This window comes from Hippichthys cyanospilos, chromosome 15 (genome assembly GCF_059441005.1).
Source record: "Hippichthys cyanospilos isolate Australia breed blue-spotted pipefish chromosome 15, RoL_Hcya_1.0, whole genome shotgun sequence".
Taxonomy (NCBI): Eukaryota; Metazoa; Chordata; class Actinopteri; order Syngnathiformes; family Syngnathidae; genus Hippichthys; species Hippichthys cyanospilos.
In genome coordinates, this window is record NC_142383.1 from 11,003,488 (window position 1) to 11,025,582 (window position 22,095).

General features: G+C 38.5%; 1 protein-coding gene across 2 annotated transcripts; it reads right to left on the reverse strand.

The window, feature by feature from the left end:
* Positions 1-12: 12 nt before the first annotated feature.
* On the reverse strand, positions 13-12,865 carry stom (stomatin). Of its 2 annotated transcripts, XM_088434417.1 has the most exons (8): positions 12,706-12,857; positions 11,453-11,482; positions 9,767-9,876; positions 9,555-9,627; positions 7,370-7,452; positions 6,075-6,278; positions 3,411-3,545; positions 13-2,533 (listed from the first exon to the last, which is right to left on the reverse strand). In XM_088434417.1, the coding sequence occupies exons 1-8, from the start codon at positions 12,758-12,760 to the stop codon at positions 2,345-2,347; spliced, it is 879 nt and encodes a 292-aa protein (XP_088290543.1). In that variant the 5' UTR covers positions 12,761-12,857; the 3' UTR covers positions 13-2,344. The 2 variants fall into 2 exon arrangements, with proteins under 2 accessions (XP_088290543.1, XP_088290544.1); XM_088434418.1 differs by lacking the exon at positions 11,453-11,482 and having other exon boundaries at positions 12,706-12,865.
* Positions 12,866-22,095: the final 9,230 nt, after the last annotated feature.

A 22,095-nucleotide genomic window follows, 5' to 3' on the forward strand; every position in this document is an offset into this window, starting at 1 on the left:
TCCAAATCTCGATTCAAATTTTTAAAGCTTTTAATAATGTTTTCAATGTACTGTACTGCATACATAGGGTGCAATAGAAGCGTAACAAAAAACAGTCTTGCATTTAATTTCCAGCTATGGGATCAAAACAGTGTTCAATCATTAATACAATACACTAGAAACAAACAAACAAAATCACACACGTTTCCCTCCTGAACACAACAATTTGATGTTTGATGACATTGAAAATAAAGGATCATTTTACAGTATTTAGCATGTTAATTCAGTCAGCATCTAAGCATTTTCTTTGTCGATAGTTCTTCATAAGGACAATTGCTGAAAAAAAAGGTTTCCCCCCTGAACACAACAATCAATGGCCATAATTGTTTTCCTTTTTGAGTAAATGGTCATTTTACAGTGTTTAGCTTAATGTTAATTAAGTCTACAGCAGATTTTTTGTTTGTTTATCAATAGTGCTTCATAAGGACAATTGCTGAGGCAAAATACAAATGAATGGAACCCCCCCCCGTAACTTTTATGTAACATATGTAGTGTGATAACATGGTGGTGGTTACTACAGCAACGTGTATGTATACACTAATATAATTTCTCAAAGCGAAACAGCAAAATACACTTGTGTGGAAGTACACATGCGCACACACCTGAATGGTTTAGTAAAGCTTATGAGCTATTAATTCACTCCATAATCGTAACAGCTACTGATCACATCACATTTAATAACCTTAAAGACAGACCGATTAAAAAGCTCTTTTGACTATTTGGCTAACTTGTACACCGCCTCAAGAGGAACTGAGTGACTAAATACTTCTTGTTTTTTGTTTTTGTTTTTTTTTTTAACAAAAAAATAGAACACTGAAAAATAACTAAAATCTCTGAAGATAATGTTAAACTGCATAGAAACGTGTCAACAAAAATCCATGGCAGTAAGTTAAGGCTTTATGCTTTGAAGCTAGCATTTGAGGGACCCATTCGACCCCTATACCCACAAAGCAATACTCTCTTGCACATTTATGGCTTGGCTAAGTTGCAGGGAATCCACTATTCCCTTTTTTTTTTTTTACTTCGCACAATGACATTTGCTTAAAAAAAAGATTACAGAAACATTAGCAGCATATATGATTTTGTATACAGATTAACTAATTCAATGCCAGAGACATATTTTCACATTTTTTAAGAGTTCAAACATTCAATCCCAGATACTTAAGTATTGATTAAATACTTAAGTATCTGGAAACTAATGTCCTTAATGTACTAAAGTATCGATTTAATACTTAAGTATCTGGGATTTTTAAAAAAAAAAAGTGGAAATACGTCCCTGGCATTGAATGAGTAAATATATATATATATGGGTTTCAATTCAAGTTAGTTTTTAGTGTGGCTTACAAATGAGAAAAACGTATATCCATCTTATACTTTTTTTTAATAATTTTATGGCACTTTTAAAGTTCTGAATGTCTAAAATGTCTGTTCCACTTATATTGTAATACTTCATGCAGGTTAGTATGACCTTTTTGGGTGTTACATGAATGCGATGTGGCTCTAATATACTCAAGAGGTGGTACGATCATTCATTTGTGATAGTCATCGTATAAGGCTGAAGGAAATCCAGCTGGTGGCACTCTGGTGTAAAAAGCTTATGTTAATCGTCATTATAAACTACTTTTATATTCACTAATTGCAAAAGAGTGTTAAAAAATACTTTAGTGATTCCCTTAGGGTGTGGCGTGCCTTCGTGTTGTCTCGTTTTCTTGTGCAGCACTTTCTGGCCCAAGTTGCTACCAGTGAAATTTCAGCTCATTTGGTAAGCGTTATGATTCACATAGACCATTTTTTTTTCTTGTCTGTGAGTTATGATTCAGTGAGAAGAAATTAGACATTTAAAAAGACCAGAAGACTAACACTAGAGCAGGGGTAGCCAAGTCCGGTCCTGGACAGCCACAAACCGGTCTGTCTCGATTTGTTATCAAGCTTCTTCAAACCTTGCTGATGACCTGATCATTTCAATAAGGTGTGTTGGTTTGTGGGGGTTTGATTGTGGCTCTCCAGGAACGGACGTTGCCACTCCTGCACTAGAGAAACTAGAGTAGTATTTTCTCTGGCAAGTAGCCATACGCATATGGATGAAAGTGAGTATATGATAACACGTTAGTAAAAACATGCAATGACATAGACAGTGCATGTACAAATGTATAAGCTGAAAAAAATAGTAACTGAAATATAAGATGGCAGTGGATGCAGCAAATCTGAAGCATTACATATGAAATATGTGTATGAGTGTAAGGTCACTTTCACATGTTTTCAATGTGAATGCTTGTTGCATGAAAGTTTTGAACGTGATGGGCGCTTAGTGTTTGTTGAAGCCCTGCATCATCTCCAAAGGCAGAGGGAAGATGATGGTGGAGTTCTTCTCTGCGGCAATGGTGTTGAGGGTCTGCAGGTAGCGCAGCTGCAGGGCGGACGGGGACTCGGCGATCACCAGCGACGCCTCTTTTAGCGCCCTTGAGGCGTTCATCTCGCCCTCTGCGGCGATAACCTTGGTGGGCACAATAACATGATGAACGTGAATGTTTGGGCGCTCCTGATTTACAGTGCTGCAAAGAAGTATTTCCCCCTTCCTGTAAGTTCAATTTCACAACCTGACTGCCCTGGCCTCAACTTTTTTGATTGAAGAAGTTCCTCCAAAAAAGCATCTTGATCTTCTAATTTTTGGAGAAATATTCTGTGGACTGATGAGTCAAAAACTGAACTGAAGATGTGCAACCTGATACCGTCTTGTGTAAAGATGGTCGGGGGCTACTTTGCTTCCTCAGGATCAGGACAACTTGTTGATCGACGGAAAAATTAATTATGCGGTTTAACAGATGATGCTGAAGGAGAACTTCGGGCCATCAATTTGTGCGCTCAAATGAAAGGGGCACAAATTGAATAGCTCAGAATAGCTCAAAATAAAAAAAGCTTCAGAGCGCTCAAGTCAAAGTTCGGATTTGGAATTGAGACCTTAAACATAAGGTTAATGCTTGAGAACCCTCCAATATGGCATAACTTAAACATTTATGCTAACAAGAGCGGTCCAAATTTACTCCACAGCTGTGGTTTAAACTCATCACCAATTATCGCCAATGTTTAATTTCAGTTATTGCTACCAAAGTTGGCACAACTCGCTTTTAGGGTCAGGGGGCAACTACATTTTGGTACAGGGTCAGATAGGTTTGAATCAATCCCCCATAATTTAGAAACTACATCTTCTATAACCTTGGGTTGTCTCCGTGTGATATCGAGATTGGTTTGAAGGATAGAATGGTTTGTGAGTTTAAGTATGGGGGAAAAAAAAACAACCTCTAGAGGGGGCAAATACTTTTTCAAAGCAATGTAGATCATCCCTCTTACTGTGTGTTAGCAGTGTAGCATACCTTAGCTCTGGCCTCCCGGGTGGCCTCAGCTTCGGCCGCCATGGCTCTTTGGAGCTGCAGGGGTAGCTTGACGTCCTTGATTTCCACCCGTTCCACCTTGATACCCCAGTCATCGGTAGCATCATCGAGGGTGGACTGATATATCACAAGGAGATATTAAGTTGGGTTTTTAATATTGTTGGTAAAAAATAGGGAATGTAATTTCTGGAGGAATCACATATGCAGGCTGAATAAAAGTGAGGAATGATTCTAATGACATTCAATGACATGGAATGAATGACTGTATCTTGTAGTCAGATATCCTTGGGAAAATTCTTTTTGTGTATTGAGTATTCAAAAAAAGAAAAAAAAATATATAAAATTTTTGCTTTGTGAAAAATAATTAAAACACTGAAGACTAACTACCAATTTCCAGTTCATTACGAATGACCAAATAGTATAAATCTTTGACTAACAGCACTATTTAAAATCTAAATGGTGTTTGGCAGTACACTACTTTCTTCTTGAGAAACAAATTTTAGACAAATTTCTCCCCACAATGGAAGCGCCGTTGTCTGAATTTTATTTACATTATTTGACGTTGGAATAGTGAAAAACGTGAAAAGAGTAGCATGTCAACAAGTGAGAGGAATAAAATAGGGAAGTAACAACAACAATAAAATTAATGGTGTCGAAAAAAAGAGTGAAAACCCCAGCTTTGAGAAAATATTGCGATCTTCTTGAGCTCTCAAATCTTTTGTCCACATGATGGCAGCAAAGGGCAAACTTAAAAAAAAATCAATTTTTAGAGCACGCTCATAGTATAACAGTGGCTGATGTCAGCTCTTCAAATAATGAACAATACATTTTGAAGCAACACTATTTGACTCACACAAATGACACTTGACGTGATAATGATAGTAATTTGTGGCTCACATAAAGCCTCAACCTGCCGCCTCTGACAACAAACATTCAATCGTTCAGTTAATGGATGAATAAATGATAACAATCATTTGCAAACCGACAGCTGCGCTCTACATGCAGTATCACCTGCTGTTTCGCTGCAGTTTATTAACTTTAAAATTGACACATGCAGCTGAATAATAATGTTCGAAAATATAGTTTGCAAGCAAAGGGCCACTTGAATCCTCAGTTCGCTTTTCTATAGGCTCCTTGTGTTTATTTGTTGTGCTATGTGGCGCAACAGCTGCTTCACGAACTTCACTACCACAAGCACACATTAAATACAGGTTATTCTGAGAGCAGGTCCCAGGACTCCCTTGATATAAAACAGCATGTGATGTTTGGGTTTGCTATTTGGTCATCAGTACCCTGCGCCTTTACTGACCCCCCACGTGTGATGACAGTAACAAATATGGTGAGGGGGATTATTCAGTTATGGATGAGTTTATTTTCTAATTTGGTGAGGGTAACAGCAGTCCAATTACAAAATACCACTGGGGTTCAAATGGGGTGGGTCAGTCCTCATGAGGCTCTAAATGAGCATGGTGCCTTTATGGATGTCAGTGTGACACAGTACAAAGATGACTGCAGTTAGCCTTTAGCACTGGGGATTTCAGGAAATAAAAAACTGACAGACGAAAAAAGACGTTTTCGCTCACATCACAGTTTTTGCTCAGAATTTGTGGTCAGGTATAGTATATTTGTGTATCGATGTGTAGTTACATATATCTATCAATATAGATAATATAGTGTATCTGCGTTTTTTTTAAGACCTCAATATAGCCATCCATTCCAGAAATGCCATTTTGGTCAGGATATGCTTACAATGCTTGAAAAGCAAGAATGTTGGGAAGGAAAGGGAGTAGACCTGAGCTGAATTTATGTGTAATCTATTAAGTCCACAAAATGAAAGGGCTCTACAGTAAGTCATTCCAGTTAGAATTCAGATAACAGCTGACTGCAGGAGGTATTCAGACATATGCTAAAATTAGTGTCGGGGTAGAGTTTCCATTAGGTAAAAACTGAGAATTGCACTGGGCCCAGAGATTTCTAGGGGCCTCCATATGGCTCAGGAAAACTGATCAATAAAGGTTTTTTTTTTTTTTTTTTTTTTTAGTCTTAATACACACACATAAAAGTCATTAAAATGCTTGATCGATCAAGATTATTTCGACGCTACCCCTTTCCTTCTCAAATTTTGGACTGCTCAGCTTCTGAACATGTGCAAACGGGATTCAGTAAACTGGCAGCAGAAAAACTATTTTGCAATGTTAAGGCCCTGTTCAGACTACCAGCCAAAATGTTTCATGAACCAAAACCAGAACAGCTGCTTGTAAACTGCAGAAAATAAATGTTCACACGGGTAACCAACCGTATTAGCACATTGGTGTCATACAAGCTCCGACACAATGTGCTAGTGCATTAACTCAAGAAAGGCTGTTACGATCATATTTTTAAAGAAAGATTATCCTATCCTATTTCAATGAGTAACTGAGTAGCAACTCATTTTTTCCCCCAGCCCTAGTTTGAAGATAAGACTGTACTCCTCAAGAAGGATTTTTTGACAAATATTCTTAAATCCACACTTTTAATGCTAAGTGGTTGTTGTTGGGAGGGAGGGGTAACATTTAAAAGTGGTTATGTAACCATGAATTTATGACGTTAGATAAATCTAAAACATTGGTGCATTTATCCTGTTGGCAAGGCTGAAATGAACCCTACCTGCATGCTGTGAGCAATTTCTTCCCGATCAGAAAGGATCTCAGCCAAGTTCTTGGTACCGAGAACATTCCTCAGTGTGGTCTGGGCCAACAGGCGTGTTGCGGCGTCGGCGTTGGTGATGTTGGCCACGGCCAGAGTAGCATTTTGAACCCGGTAGTACACCACACCATCCACGCTCACTGTCACAGAGTCTTTCGTCAAAACCTGCAATGGGGTTGAACCAAACAGGAAACATGCAAGAAGATATTGTTAAATGTGAGGAGGATGCAGAGATGGCTTTTTTATTGTTCACATCAGGATACAAAAATAGAGTTTTGACTTCCTCATCCTCCAGGATTTTCCTGACATTTTTAGGAACACATTCATACTTAGTGTTTACTGTATATATAGTACTTATCACAGAAAAAGCAACAAATTGAAAATCACTTACCGTATTTTTCGACTAATTTATGACATGGATTGGAGCTGCAGAACCACTTAGCAAATGAAAGGAAACGAGAAGTCCATTTTTTTGTTCCTTTCCTTTCTTGAGTATCAGGAAAATAATACATTCATTTGATCAATTTAGATAGAAAATTGACATCTTGGGTCAACAGTACACATTCATAAGACTTTCCCATTTAAAGTGGAAATAGGGTGAGTCTAAAACCACGAAGCAATCAGAACAGTGACACTGCACGTGCATATAAAAACATATAGCCCCTGCCTACCAAAGACATGTTTATAATTTTTCAAGCGTGTACAGGAGAGTCTGATGCAACTTCCAATTGAAGGTTCGCGCTTGACTGAAATTTAATTATAAAAAAAATAAAAATCAGCAGGTAGCAGCAATGGCTTTGTTCAAAATCAAGTAATCTTTTAGAGCCATTTTAATATCTCCAAGAAAAAAAAAGATTTTGGAATGAATTTCAATGCATTTTTTAAATCTGATTATTCGTTGCAGTAATATAATGATCTACTCGAAAAATATCCATCAGTGACAGCCCGAGGCACTACTCATTTGGGTTTGTTGTGTTTTGTAAACCCTAACTGCTGATTATGACCACTGCTCGTGCTGTTAATACGTTCTCTGATTTTGAAATTTAAATCCTCAAAATGTTGTGCCCGCAGCAATCCAACGCCCACAGGGTATGCGGCACGGTGTGATAAATTACAGTTGTCTGCAACCATGCATTTCAAGTTTATAGTGTTTTATATTCTTGGACTAAAGGAGGAATTTTCCAAATGTGTTTTGACAGACTTTGAGTCTCGGCGGATGTATTTGTTTAACGTCAACACAATGGTGGGTGTCGTACCTCTTGCGGCGGGATGTCGAAGGTGATGGTGCGCATGTCCACGTTAATAAAGCTGTCAGTGCACGGCAAGATGAAGAACAAACCTGTGGAATCACAAGAATGCAAATAGTCTTAGCGAAGACTACATCCGTGGTAAACACAATAATAAGCGAACGTCTTCACGAATGTTTGAAGCCGGCGGGGATGAATGAAATCTTGGCAAGGGGCCAAGTCAAGCAGGCTTTATAAGACTGCAGCTGTGCTGACAGTCGGGCAAAGCTGTGAATATTTGCAGCTTTCAAGAAGCCCGTTTCAAGTCACAAGCATCCAGCGGGGGCACGGAACAATACTTGGCACGTGCCGGAGAGAAACGCAAACATTTAGCTTTCATGCATTTTCAATTATGAAGGTGCATGTTTAACTGGGCAACGGCAAATAGCAACCACGGCTCTCCTCAGGCCAAGTTGAGACTAAACAAGAAGGCTTTTGGGTGACCTTTAGAAAACGCGAGCGTGTGATGAGTGAAATTCCAGTGGTAAAAAATAACCAAAAGTGTTTCCTTATCAGGCACACCAAATGTTTCGTAAGCAAACTGGCTACACAAGCCTCCACACATTAAAAAAAAACAACAAACAACAACAACATTACAAGGAAGCAAGTGCTGGACTTAGTTAGGGCATAAATACCACAAGACCCTCTGGAATGTGAGATTTGCTGCCAGACAGCTATTATTACTCCAACCCGTCACAAAAGGTGTCCCCTGGCGCTTCAGGGAGTCCAATTTCGCCATTTTTTAAGAGGACACTCCCAGTTTTTTTTTTTTTTTTTTTTTTTTATTAGCTGCTGTAAAATAACAAATCAAAGATGAAGAGACGGTGAGCTATGAGATGTATGCAAATTGTTTCTCATGGGAGCCCGGATTTTTCCTCGACAAATACCTCGTCTTACAGGAAAAAATAGACAGTCCCATCCCTGCTTTCAGATTTATTACAGCATCTATAAGTCAAACAGCACTGGCAGACATATGGCAAGACATAAATGAGGCCCTGGTGAATGTCAGTGCAGGAAGCACTTTGAGGCGGGGCATATTTTCATTTCTGATTTGTGCCATGCTTGCGTCTAACCAGATTCCATTGTTTTTTGTTTTTGTTTTTATGCTTACTCTGTCTTATTATTGATTTTACTGGACAATTGCATCCTTTACTGTACTAACACTTCCTGTGTTCTTTGAGTACATTTTTATACTAAATCGACTCCTCATTGTGACATTTGTTACATTTATATTATTGTTATTACTACAAGCCAACTCAAAAAGTGCATGTTGTCTGTATTTCAAGTTACCGAGCTTCTGGTTCCATCTTTTATGGGTTTACAAAGTCATGATCTGCGCATGTCTGCGAGTAACTAGGCAACCGTTGCTATACAAGCCTATTTATGTCAGAAACTAAACCAACCTGACCAGTGACATACAGTATAAACAGTTTGCCGCAGACTGAGCAGATCTGGTTTGGTCCTGCATGCAGTCAGCAGCCAACTCCATCTTTTAAATCATGAAGATGTTTTTTTACTACTTTTTATGACTATCATCATTATTTTATGTTGAGTATATGTCAGCTTTAAAAGACTGAAAGAAAGCCCACATTATTTAGACACCTGCAGTATGATTATGTTGGAGGGTCTGTGATTTGAAGGCTATGACAATGGAATTGCGAAGACTCAAGCTAACCCCCCGGCTAACAAAGGAACGAAGACCAACTTCAAAATAAAACTTTTTACAGCTATTGCATTATCGCCCCTGTATTATTTGATGTGTTTAGTCTGAAGTTAGCTTTTGCAAATTGCCAGTGGAATTGTGACGTGAGTGACGTTGTTTCTCTTTCTTGCCAAGTCTTTTTTTTTTTCTTGGCTTGCTCGTAGGCCCAGGGTAGAAGTGAAATGCCCGTAGGCCCAGGGTAGAAGTGAAAGCTTGGCAGTGCTTTTCTCTATCCGCTGAAATGCTACAGTAGTTGCTTATCAAGGGACACCTTCTGTGCGCTTGTGTGCAATTCAGACAGAGTTGCTGTTTTTTTGCGTCATCACAATATTTGTTTTTGGACTTATTGTTTTGCTTTAGATTGTTTTTTGTACAACTATACAGATAGATGGATAGATATCTGGATAGCAAGATAGCTAGAGAGATAGATGTGCAGAAGTTTTAGTTTCCAACCTGGTCCTTTGGCTCCTCCTCGTAGAAGTCGTCCCAGGCGGAAAATAATGGCTCGCTCATACTCCTTCACAATCTGTGTGCGGAGGCAGAACACACAGTCAGCTTGTATATCTTCCTTTAACGGCTCTTAATTGACATCCAAATGACATCCTGTAATTGGATCTGAGAAACACATAAAAACAGCCTAATGCATGCGGTGAAACAAACTTGACCTTGATGCACATCCAAATGGAGAGAGGCAATGTGACCACCATGAGTAGAAGAGACATGCCCACTAACAGCCAGCCGCAGAAGCCGATATCAGAGTCTCCAGTCTCCAATGCTAGAAAAAAAAAAATGATACACAGCTGTCATTTTTCCTCACATGTTGTGTAGATAGGTGGGGCCCTTGTTTTACGATTGTCCTGTAATACAAGTTTGCGGTTATAGTGCGAATGGTAAGAATTTGCCATCGCGTGGCATATGGAGGCTCGCTTCATTACTGCCCTATGTAATGACTGTTTTATATTTATATTCGACGTGTTTTGCATACAAACACTTAAAGTACTCATTTTGACTTTATGAATGGTATGCTAGAAACTTCTTTGTGTAGCAGTGGAAGATTGTTCCGTCATCATAACACAAAGTAGTTTGCTTACTTACCGCCGGATACATTGGTTTTCATTTGGTTGTTGGAAAAACATTACCAAGAAGTGTTGTCCTTGCATTTAATTATCATAATTATGACTTGAATAACGTGTCAGAAGTATGTAAATTGCACCAGTACCGTTGAAATGGGACTCAGTCGTAAACAGAGGACATCTTGAATTCAAAAAGTCTTTATGTGAAAATCTCAAGAGCTCCATTGGGATGACCGCTTCATTCTCAAGGCCTTCAACCAATCACATCAAAGAAACAGCATCTGGTTTTTGATGACTGTTGTAGTACGTTTATGTAAGGCACAAAACCTGATGATATTGTGTGGGGATGACATTTCGATTTTGGCGTAACCATGAGATTATTCAGGAAATCAATTTCTGCTTATGCCATGTCAAATATAATGAGCCTCTAGAATGCTGAACTTAAATGGAATAAGAGCTTATATCGGCTGCAAAGCGAGTCGTGTGTTCACACCCACAACAATCCACTCATCTTTAATCATGCACATCTGAGAAAATACCAAAATATAGGAGCCCCCACACACTTGAAACAAATAGAGGCCTATGTGCTTCTTCAGATTATGTTACAAAATAAAACTCAGAGGAAAATTGCCTAAAACTGTAACCATTCATGGTGTTAAAGTATTTCTACATAATTTACATGACCCCAACATGGAAAGTATGTGTCAGGTTGGTCGTATGGTAAATGTGCATTGAAAAATGTTTAATACCACGTACTATCCAGATGTGCAGAGATTCTATGATAAATGTGCCATTTTCAGGTAACACACAGCATGCAATCTACTTGTTTATGCCCTCGAAGTGATTTTCAAACACATACTACAACACAATGACTTATTGAGTTAACTAATAATTAGTACATTAATAATAGTTTGGTGATGGATTAGTTGTTGAATCATCTTGTTGAACCTCTATTATGACTATATTATGAGTATGTTCATGAGTAAGACGTGACTAGTGCATTAGCTTAGGTTAACGATGGACGAAAGAGCCATAGAAAATGAAATATTATTTCATATACATAGGATTGCCATTGGTGCGTTACTCTTCCTTTTTTTTTTTAAACATGATTCCAGTGTCATAAATTAGAGCAGCCATTATTCTACATGTTCCAAATCACTGGTCATTCACTCAAATGTGTTAACCACTGGGCTAAATGCAAAGCGGTTACACAGTAGCATCTGCCCTACAAAATTTAATGACATGCAATGATTCAAAAGGTGTGATCGGCTGCAATACCTTCTGCATCATGTAAAGTGCTGCATGGACCTACAGACAAAGTTAAAAGGTCAAAACACCATTGATCCAAGTAAACAATAGGAATATACTGTACAGTAAACCCTGGCTATTCACAGGGCTATTGGGACAGAGTCCTGCAGAGCAGCAAAAAATGCAGAGTAACTAAGACTCCCAATCCCAATTGTTTTTGGCCATATGAACATGTTAACTAACCCTTGAGCAGTATTTTGACCATTTGGGGGTTATATTCTTCCACATCACTCTTGCAGTATTTCACCCAAGAGATGGCACAGTCCTGGTAGAGTGATAACTAAGTGGTGAACTGTGCCATGTTGTCACCATCTGGGTGAAGTTTCAGCTCCCTACTGCCTTCTATCAAGGCTTTCCCATAAACTGTACTGCATGTGGTCCATAATTGTGCTCCTATGATATCATTTTGTTCTAGTTACTTTGTAATGAAGTTTTCTTCCTCCACGCTGTTAAACGAGGCGATTGAATAACTTGTGAGTAGTTCTTTCCTTATTGCAGCAACATATTATCGGTTTGTTGATCGTGGAAAACATTGGACGCGATATTACTCCTGTTTACTCTACCACTGCCAACAGGTTGAGGGGGGGGGGGGGGGGGGGGGGGGGCTGAATAGGCTTGGGTTCACTGTACTGTATACCGAAAGACTACCTGTCCGACACAGTATCATGCAAACGATGAGGAACAAATGACATCAGTAATCATAACCTGCTGAACGTGGACACGATGCAAAATTAAAAATAACTGCAACAAAAAGCAACAGCAGCCGCTACCCCCCCCCCCCAAAAAAAAATAAAATAATAATAATGATAATACAATGAGTACATGCAGTGATCGTAAAGTTTGTGTGCGATTCACTCACTCGCTCACACAAAGCATCTTTTGATTTTTTTAAACTCCCAACAAATGTGACATAACAATTTGTACTTGGGAGTGGTAACATGGAAGCTGAGAACAATTCCCCTGCTCAGCTAACTTTCGCATGACATCGTTAGCCTGCAGCTAGCCTTCGTTTGCCTGGGTTTTGCTAGTTTTTGGAAACCTCAATTCAAATTCAACCTATTTCATCATACCAGTCGCACAAGTTGCAAAAAGACAAGGAGTTGTGATCTATTGCAAATAACAGATATTTAGCTTTTCTGCGCTCAAACAATTGATACACTGTGACGCTCCAGCTGCACAAACACAAGCGAAAATAAGGCTAGTAAATAGTCCAAGATTGTTACCTGATTGGCGTTCTCGCCTTTTTGCAGCTTTCAATGCCATATCTTCGTTTTCCATTGTGAATATTATAAATCTATATAATAAGAGGAGAGGAGAGAGAATTTCGCGATGCACGGGCGGTGGTTTTAGTCGTATGTTTTTCAGTTTTCCCTCCCCGAGGTCTTGAAGGTGTTGTGACGCACGATTTAAACCGTAAGCGCCAAAGACAAATACTGTAATGCTGTTTAACCCATCTGGACAAAAGATAGCATGATAATAAGATGTTTGGAAACTTAAATTCTCATTAGTCTGAAATTTTTGACATTATTTATTACCTCAAAATTCCGTGATTATGGCTCAACAATATAAACATGGTTCCCTGTGGAGGTTTAAGTCTAATATACACTAATATACACTACGTCAAAATACATGCTTTCGCAATGCGCCCCCTTCAGTTTACATTTTTATGAGAAGTTGAAAAGTAAGCGTGACATAACGAGTTATGAAACGGTATGTATTAAACGGTAGGGAATAGGCATGTTTCCTGAAAGCCATAATGCAGGATACAATAGTCGAGTGATTTCTTTCCTTTTTTGTTTTCTGCATGTACTGTACCTATTGTATCAATTTTCATTGATTACCGTATTGCATTTCTGTCACTTTCCCCAAATCCGTTCCGTGGTTATGTTTGTAGACAGATGAAGGCTATGTATTTAGGTTCAGAACTCCCATCGCATCTAATCATATTTACTTATGACGTGGGATGAGTTTTTTGGAGTATTTGTCACACATTCAGAAAACCCTCATCGGGGATCCATTTTTTTGGACTGATTTTCAATGAGTGACTCATATGGTACAGTATTTTAAGACGTGTTATCTTTTTTTTTTCTCTAATCCCATTGGGTTTGTTGTCTTCCTGCATGCGTACTCTATACATAATTATTTACTGTCACCTGATCGCTACATCAAAGTGAAAGTTTACTATTGTCACCAGCATATTTATGCAGTAGGTCAAACCTGAAATGAGAGAATATCATTTTAAATATTCAACTCGAAAACAGGCCTAACTTATTTTATTTGTGTTTTGTATTTTGGAGGGCATTCTGTAAGTTACCTTGTGCATTTAACTTCAACATGGAAGTAAGTTTTCAATATAATTCTAATGTTTGTGCTCACGGAAATTTACTGTATGTCAGATGGCCACTAGAGGTCAATGCGGAGGTGCTAATAGGTTCCCTAGTTAAATATTTCCATGGCATTGCAAGTAGTGTCAATAGTTATCGTTGTAACTTAGGCTGCAGTGACAAGTTAACATCTGTAACGACAACAACACACACACAAAAGAAACAACACACTGACCAAATTTCCTCTCCAAATTTAGAATCAACCCTCCCCCCAAGAAAAAAACACTGATCACACACATTTCTTCTCCACATTTAGGATGAACCCTCCCAGAGTGAACAAATATCTTACGCCATTAGAAAACTAAACTTGGATTTTATAAGCTCTTGCCACATTCCAGTAAAACATTTGTCAAGCAGCAGCAGCATGTTTTAAAGGACTGTCTCTCTTTTGATGGGCCAGGGAAAAAAAAAAAACAAGAGTGTTGCACAAGAGTGTTACGAGAAAAGAATGCAACTGAGCCAAAAACAGGGCACAAGAGAAATCAGAAATTGATTGTGGTTGGTGGATACAAAACACTCTAGGATTTGTAAATGTTTACAATGCTATTTTACATATAAAATTAGTCATACTGTACAATAATCATCATATCCTTGAGAAACAATTAGTACATTTCCAACTTTAAAGTATCTCATGTTAAAATTCAATGTTAAGTGATTTTAATGACTAGTTTTGACTTACAACCGACAACCCACTTGCACTCACTATTTAAATATGTTATTGACTAAATAACTGGAAGTAATGTGAAAAAGCCTTCAAATAACAGACGATCGAATGTGGAAGCAAAGATCAGTCAGCAACCTCTTCTAAAGTAATGAGATCCATATAGGACCAGCAGGGAGTTCACATCCCCATTACAACTGAACCAAAACCTGGAGCAACCCTCTCAAAACGACAATAAATGCTTCTTCTAAATTGTGGGTGACTCTTTTTAGGTAAAATACAGAAAAATAATGAATAAATTGGACTGCATTAGCCCCAAAAGACACCTACCCTGGATCGACACAATCTGAACAATATCATCAATATTGTGGGTAGGGATGATAAGGTGATGGCAATAAATCCGCGAATGACAGTGTTTGACGTTACAAACATTTGGAAAAAACCAACACTAAAAAAAAATCTGGTAAAATGCGATCTCCTGTTTGTATCTCGTTTCAAGTTTGATGAGTGTCCTTGAGGAGGAGGATGCACATGGATGACTGTCACTTCCTTTGCTCACTGGCTGGAGGTGGACACAATTGTCTATCCCTCGTATAAGGGACTTTATTGTTTCAATAATCCCATGTTAGCTTTTACCAGACCAAGTTTTAGGAGAGTCAATTGTTCCTTGATTGTTTTGGGCGATGACTCACCCTGGCTTGTGGACTGGGAGAGAATCAAATATATAATAAAATACACAAGTCATAGCTAGAAAAACAACTTGACTCTTACAGAAAGAATTTGGAGGCTGGAAAAACACTGGGTTGACCCTTGAGCAAGGCGTGACATATAAAAAAAAAGTCAACACTCTTTATCTTGATATTTTTCCCCTCCAATTTCCACATTTTTAGACCCAAATAAACAACAAACAGATTTTTCATCTTTCCAAATGGTGTGTTTTCAAAATCATTCTACTATTTTCCATGATTCCAAAGCATTCTATGTCCTTCCACATGCTTCCATAACTTTCATTCAGCTTGCCGTATTCACATACAATTTCTCCAGAAATTGCTCCACCTATTTTCTCAAAATATGTACTGTTAAAAAAAAAATGTCAGTGTTACTGGACTTATTTGCAATCAACCAAAATTTACGAGGCACTACAAACAAGGTGGAGACGTTTAAATGCTGCACGGTAATGCCTTACTTTGTGGCTAATGTTTCTTATCCTAATTAAATATCCTGATGAACGAATGAAACATTTTAAGGCATTTTTCTCTTTGCATTGCAAAACCTCATCCAAACCCGTACTAAATTCTTGTGTCAAGTGAAAAAACACATGTAAAATGTGCAAACTTTAAAGGCTACAGGATGTAAATATTGAGAATGCTTGAATAAAATAGAATATGAGCATGCTAGATCCACCTTAAAATTATTTTTAAAACTCATATATCATTGAATATGAATGAATGAAGGAATTTTATTCATATATAACTCAGAATGGGTCTGAAGGGGAGACTTGCCACAAGCAAATCATTATTTTTTCATGATTTCTATCGTTTCAGTGAATATTCAATGGGAGTTCAATGAATGAATAAGCATGGCTGCATTTGCTTCATATCTTATTATTGTAATGTATTGTAATGTATAAGGATCCAGCTATGTTAACATTTTATTATAGTGTACCATTATCTTCTATTTGTATTTAAATCCAGTCCCTGAAAAAAGGAAAAAGATTAGCAACAAAAAGGAACCATATATAAACTCCTGTTGTTTATCAATGAAGTACTTTCCATTCTGACGCGTAAAGACACTACAGACTTATTTTTATTCTGTGGTGGTTTCTGAATTATTATTCCTGAAGGAGGTTGCCCCTCACCGTTTTAAATCTGCTTTTATTACAATATGGAAGTGTATCATATTGCAACAGTCACAGCTTGAAGGATTTATCAACTTTGGATGGGAGAGCAAGTAGGGTCAATTATAAAATCACACTTTGGAGTCTTGATCGGTGTACAGTTCCACAGAATCAAGTGCGACATTGTGAGAGAATTATCTATTTGCATTATTATAGACAATACCAGATTACGGCGGAGAAGTTTGCAAAAATAAGCCCACCCCCGAGAAGTTGACAGCCAGGATGGAGGTCACGGAGGTCAAGGCGAAGAAAAAGGTGCAAACTTGTAAATCCCGTCAATCTGTTTTCAAATTACAGCGTGCGAGGTGTTGTTTCCGTGTATTATGGAAATGTAATAGCTGAGGCGGGCCTCGCTGGCTCCCTGGCAGGTAGCGCGCTAGCCACGTTTGGCATTCTGCTCCAGTTCTCCCACTGAAATGAGTTCTTCCTCTGCCTCTAAACTTGCAGAGGATGCAGCGCCCACACAGCTGTTCTCCCCTGAGCTGGCGTACATAAAACATAAAAGGTAAGCCTATATGAAAAATGCACAGAGCGCTGGAATATAATGTGCTTGATACCCTACTGCTGTCGGGCAGGGGGGAGATAAAGAGAGAGGCCTGCCCTGGTTAGATTCCTTTTTTTTGCAGGATTCGTTTGACTGCGGGCTTGGATGGCTTCCTGCGCAAACATTTACTCACCGTGCTCAATCCGTGGATCCCATTACAAAGATTGATTGTTCACTTGCCTCTCACCCTCCACTGTTTCATTGGCCGATATGAAATTAAATGGGATTCTTCAAAGGGAGGGCTGGACTGGTTATGCATAGAATCAGTGACTTTGCCTCTCAAGCAGATGTGAACAAGCGGATCGGGTGTGCGCGCGCGTGGAGAAAATGCCTCCATTGTTCTTGTGCATTTGAGATGAAGCGAAATCTTCAAGACAAGGCGGCCAAAACAAATTCAAATGATTGTCACGGTTGAAAGAGTGGCACATTGTAGTGTGTCCTAATCTTGCGAGGCAATTAATTTGTGACACACAGGTGTCTCGCCAACCGGTGACCTATTGACAAAGCTCATAAAAGGAAAATTTCTCGCTTTATGTTTGCATTCTCCATAACGGCTTTGGATTTGATTGCACCCCACACAGTAGTGCCCCCTAAAAAAAGTTGATTATTTCAGATGTGGAAATTGACAGATATTTTCTCATTGGTTCTTATGGGACCTCTGCAGAAGTGTGTAGCTGCTAAAGTGGAGTAAACATATTTGACTGCCAAACCAATTGAGAGGTATTTACAAATAAATTTGAATGAGTATGCTGGTACATTTGAATGCATTTGAAGCACATCTCAATAATTTCCAATCTATTTTTAAATACGCTTTGCCATAATAAGGGCTTTGCCAGTACAGCCATATGTATTTTGATTTTATCAGAATACATTTGAATGTAATTGCAAATTTATGTGGACATTGTTTGAGGCTTGAAGATAAAAATAATAGCATTTTTTTCCATTATGCGTTTCCATTTTTTGGCACAGGCCTGTTTGAATGTATTTAAAAATGTATTGGAACTTACTGAATTGTGTTCAAATGTGCGGGCAAATTCATTCAAGCATATCTAGCCTACATGTACATATGAAAATCTTTCAAATACATTCAAAGGTGTATCACTGCCTTTGTAGAAATAAAAAAAACAAATAAAAATCCCTAGCAAAAACGACATTCAAACATTGCTGCAAATATATCCAAATGTAATTTCAAATACCTTTCAACATTTTTGCAAATACATTGAAACAAATTGGTCAGTCAAAAATGTTTACTCATCATTGGTGTAAACAAATCAAACTCTTATTGAAAGAAATAAAACTCACAAAATAAAACTAAAGTACTTGCAATTACATACATAGAATACATACAGGAACATAATTTCAAGTACTGTACTTTCAGATTTGTTTCCAAAAGCAGTACATTTGGACTAGTTTGCCATCCGAAAATATTTTCTCCACATTGGCAGTCACACTCTTTCGTAGATTACTAGTTACACAATAAAAAAGTCTCACAAAAAAAGTTCATTTGAACATTGGCTGCATATATTTTGGAACATATATTCAAATATATTCAGAAATATTTTCAAGTCTGCTGGCCATATTTACTCCATATTGGCAGTTCAATGTTTCATTGGAAAACAGTTGTCAGTCAAAACTGAGTAACAGTCTTAAAAAAAAAAAAAACAAACGATTGGTATGGTACCAAGAAGCTAGAACCCATAACAATGTGATACTGTCACAAGCCTCTGCTTGGGCCAGCAGACATGACACAAACTGTAAATTCAAGGTGACCTGCAGCTTTTCCAAGCAAGTACACTAGTCAAAGAAAATCAAACCTGCAACATGTCATTTTGTGCAACAAGTGGAAATGCTCCATTCACACTTTAATCAATAAAAAGAAGGTAAAACCAAAACAATAAAAAAGAGACAATTGTCAAGCCGCCCGGCTGGAAGAAAAGAGCCAAACCCAGATGTTTTGACCTTGAAGACCGGGGGTCAACACAAACCATGCCGGGCTTTCTTCTCCGCGAGAAGCTTTGGAAAAAAACGCCAATCTGCTCCCGGTGAGGCCGAGAGCGAGGCGAGCCTAGCCCCTCCCTCGCCTCGGCTGCCGCATCCATTCCATTTCCCTCTCTGTATCTTCCTCCCATCATCATTTTCCTCACCCTCGCCCCCTCACATCGTTAGCATTTAGATAGTTGAGAGCAGAGGAGCTTGGGTAATAGGCTTTTCCCTCCCCGCCGTCCCTCCTTGCTCAAATCAGCTGAAGTAAGAGGGATTAAATCAAAAGAACAACAATGATGATGAGAGCGAGTGCGAATGAAAGAAAAGGAGCAGCGCTGGGGGTGTCGGTGCATAACGCTTGATCGGGCTGTGAGCTCATTAACCCGGGCCTTGACTGAATTGATGTTAGAGGTGATTGGAGATTATCACATTTAGGAGATACTTCTTCTGGCTCCCTTTTCCCCCTCCGTGGGTTTCTTTCTCTCAATTTCATCCAGGTCAGCTGTCCCTCCCTGCTCGGATCCCTCAGGGTGCGAGGAGAGGGGGAAGCATCAACACCGGCTCCCGTGTTCGCTTGATCTCCTAATTCTGCTTCATTTAAACTTCATCAACTCTTCCACTGGACCGGAAGCGGAGAAGAATGAGAACAGCTTGGCTGGAAACAGCTTTTTCTCCCTTGCTCCTCTTTTGTTGTGTGTGATCTGATATGATACCCCGAAAGCAGCTGGAGTTAGCCCCATCCATCGCACGCACGCACGCACGCGCAAATTTGCAGCCAACTAAACTATACTTTACTGTCGTGGTGTTGTTAGAGTAAGTTCCTGTTTTCCAAAACTTTCATGAAATTGGTCAATTATAATAACAGAAATGAACAAAAAATGTTTCACGGGTACAACGAATGCCCACACAAGTGTGATTGAGATGACTTCGTTTGCATTACAACTGTATTCCATCATACAACAATGATGTCCCGCTCTGCAAATTATGTCAACAATAAACATATTGTATTGTGAGATTTTAACAGGGTTTTTTTTAGGCATCACCAATTCTAGTTTAATACTACTTAGTGCTGTGGCAGGAGCAGTAAATTTTCAAATTAAGTGCAAATTAATTGAAACATATAGCTCAAACAAACTATAGTGACTCATATGTCCTTATTTTGTAAAGTATTATATAAATTCACATTGTCACATGTCAGTAATGTAATTTTATGGCAGATAGGCCAGGAATCAACTAAATGTGATGCAATCAGCCTTTGACAGCTACTAAATAAGAAAACGCCTAAAGATACTGCAATGGTAATTATAAGGTTTATTTACAGCAGATGGGCTAGAAATCAAATAATTGTTACAAAATCTGTCCTCGAGAGTGATTGAATAAAATACACCTAAGGATACTGCAATGCTAATTCTAAAGTTTATTACAACAGACACGGACAAAAATGCACAATTTAAATTATTTTTTTTCATCCAAAAATCGTCCGTATTTAGGGGTACCTGGCAAAAAAAAATATTTCACATAGGGTACAAAATTGAAAAAAGCTTGAGGACCACTGGTGTAATATATCAGGTTGGAGAATCATTGTAGAAACATTATTTGGGTACGGGGACAACTTGATGAAATGTTCAATTTTTAATTTTGGTGCTTTTTTGGTTTATTGTACATAGAGAAAAAATGTGGTCAAAACCTTAGATTGAAATCTCATTTTTTCAATTATGCCCAAAACGAGGGATATTCCTATCCAAAGATCGTAAATTGGGCCCAAATACATAATTTTCAACAAACTGGAATAGGGTTTTATATTGTTTATTTTTTTATTTTTAAGGAGTAAAAAAGTACTCTGACATTGCCGAATGGAGGCAAAATGTCTGAACTACAAGGAGCATGGCAACATATTCGTAAACAGTGGAAGTAAATACAGCCAGCGGTGGAAAGTTTAAATATTTTAGGCTACTTGGTTTAAACCAGTTACAGGTGTGGATGTTTTTCTTTTCTTTTCCATTCTTATTGCCAAGTGTTTAAAGTGGTTTAACATAGAAGAACCAGACCTAAACTGGAAGTAGATTACTTTGTTACCCTGAATGCATAAGCTAAAATTATCACATTTTAACTCGTGGGAAATTTTGACCTAACTTAGGCTTTTATATGTTTTGGATGTGTGATACAAATGATATTGCATAGATTATCAAAACATGTCGACTTTCAATATGGCGTCCTGCCGTCCCTTCTAATTGCTTGCAAATGGAAGGTCGAGAGGTACACCCTGCATTAAAAATTGGAAATACAGTAAATTTTTGGCATATTAAAAACCCAATGTTTTATATATTTCCACCAATTTTTGCATTAATCCTTTCAATGGCTATATCTAACACATTAAAATATTTGATGTAACTTATATGTAACTCCTCCCTGATCTATCCAACAAATGATTTTCTAAATGTTCAACATTATTCATAATACAGTTTAAAAATTTGCGTTTTACAGATAATTAGCACATAAAGTATCAATTACATACACAGGTTGCACATCCCCTCACACACACACACATACACACACTAGACAGAAAGATCACTAATCCGGTATGCCTCGGACACGGCGCATATATTTCCCTCCTCCCTTCACTTAGAAAATTTAGCATGCCCCCTCGACTGAGGCAGAAAATGAGATTACTGTATTTAAATGACTATGGTAATAGAGAGCATGCTGCCGGGCCCCCGTCGGATAAAGGATTTCTCCTGTGCTCGTTGTTAGCAGTTTTGCAAAGTACTATCGTCTTGCTCCTGCTCACAATGGGGATGTCATTTAAAAGACATTTCTCTTTCTTTTCCTCCCCCCTTAGTTCCTCGTCAGGCCCATGTACCAGTCCCCAGGAGGGCCCGCTAGCCGAGGTTGTGTGTGTGTGTGTGTGTGTGTGTGTCAACCTCGCTAAGCCAGCAGTCCAGACACAAGGAGAATATTCTTCATTCAAAGCCGTTACAGAGTGATTGGACACAGTCGGTCTGTTTTGGAAGCTATAATCCAATCTATGATTTTAATGGAGTGTACTCTCCAAGGATGAACACCATGTGTCCAATGGAGAATGTCGAGGCCAGGTGGTCAAAAGTGGGGGTGTTTTGGGGTGACGGGATCCATCATCTAACCTTC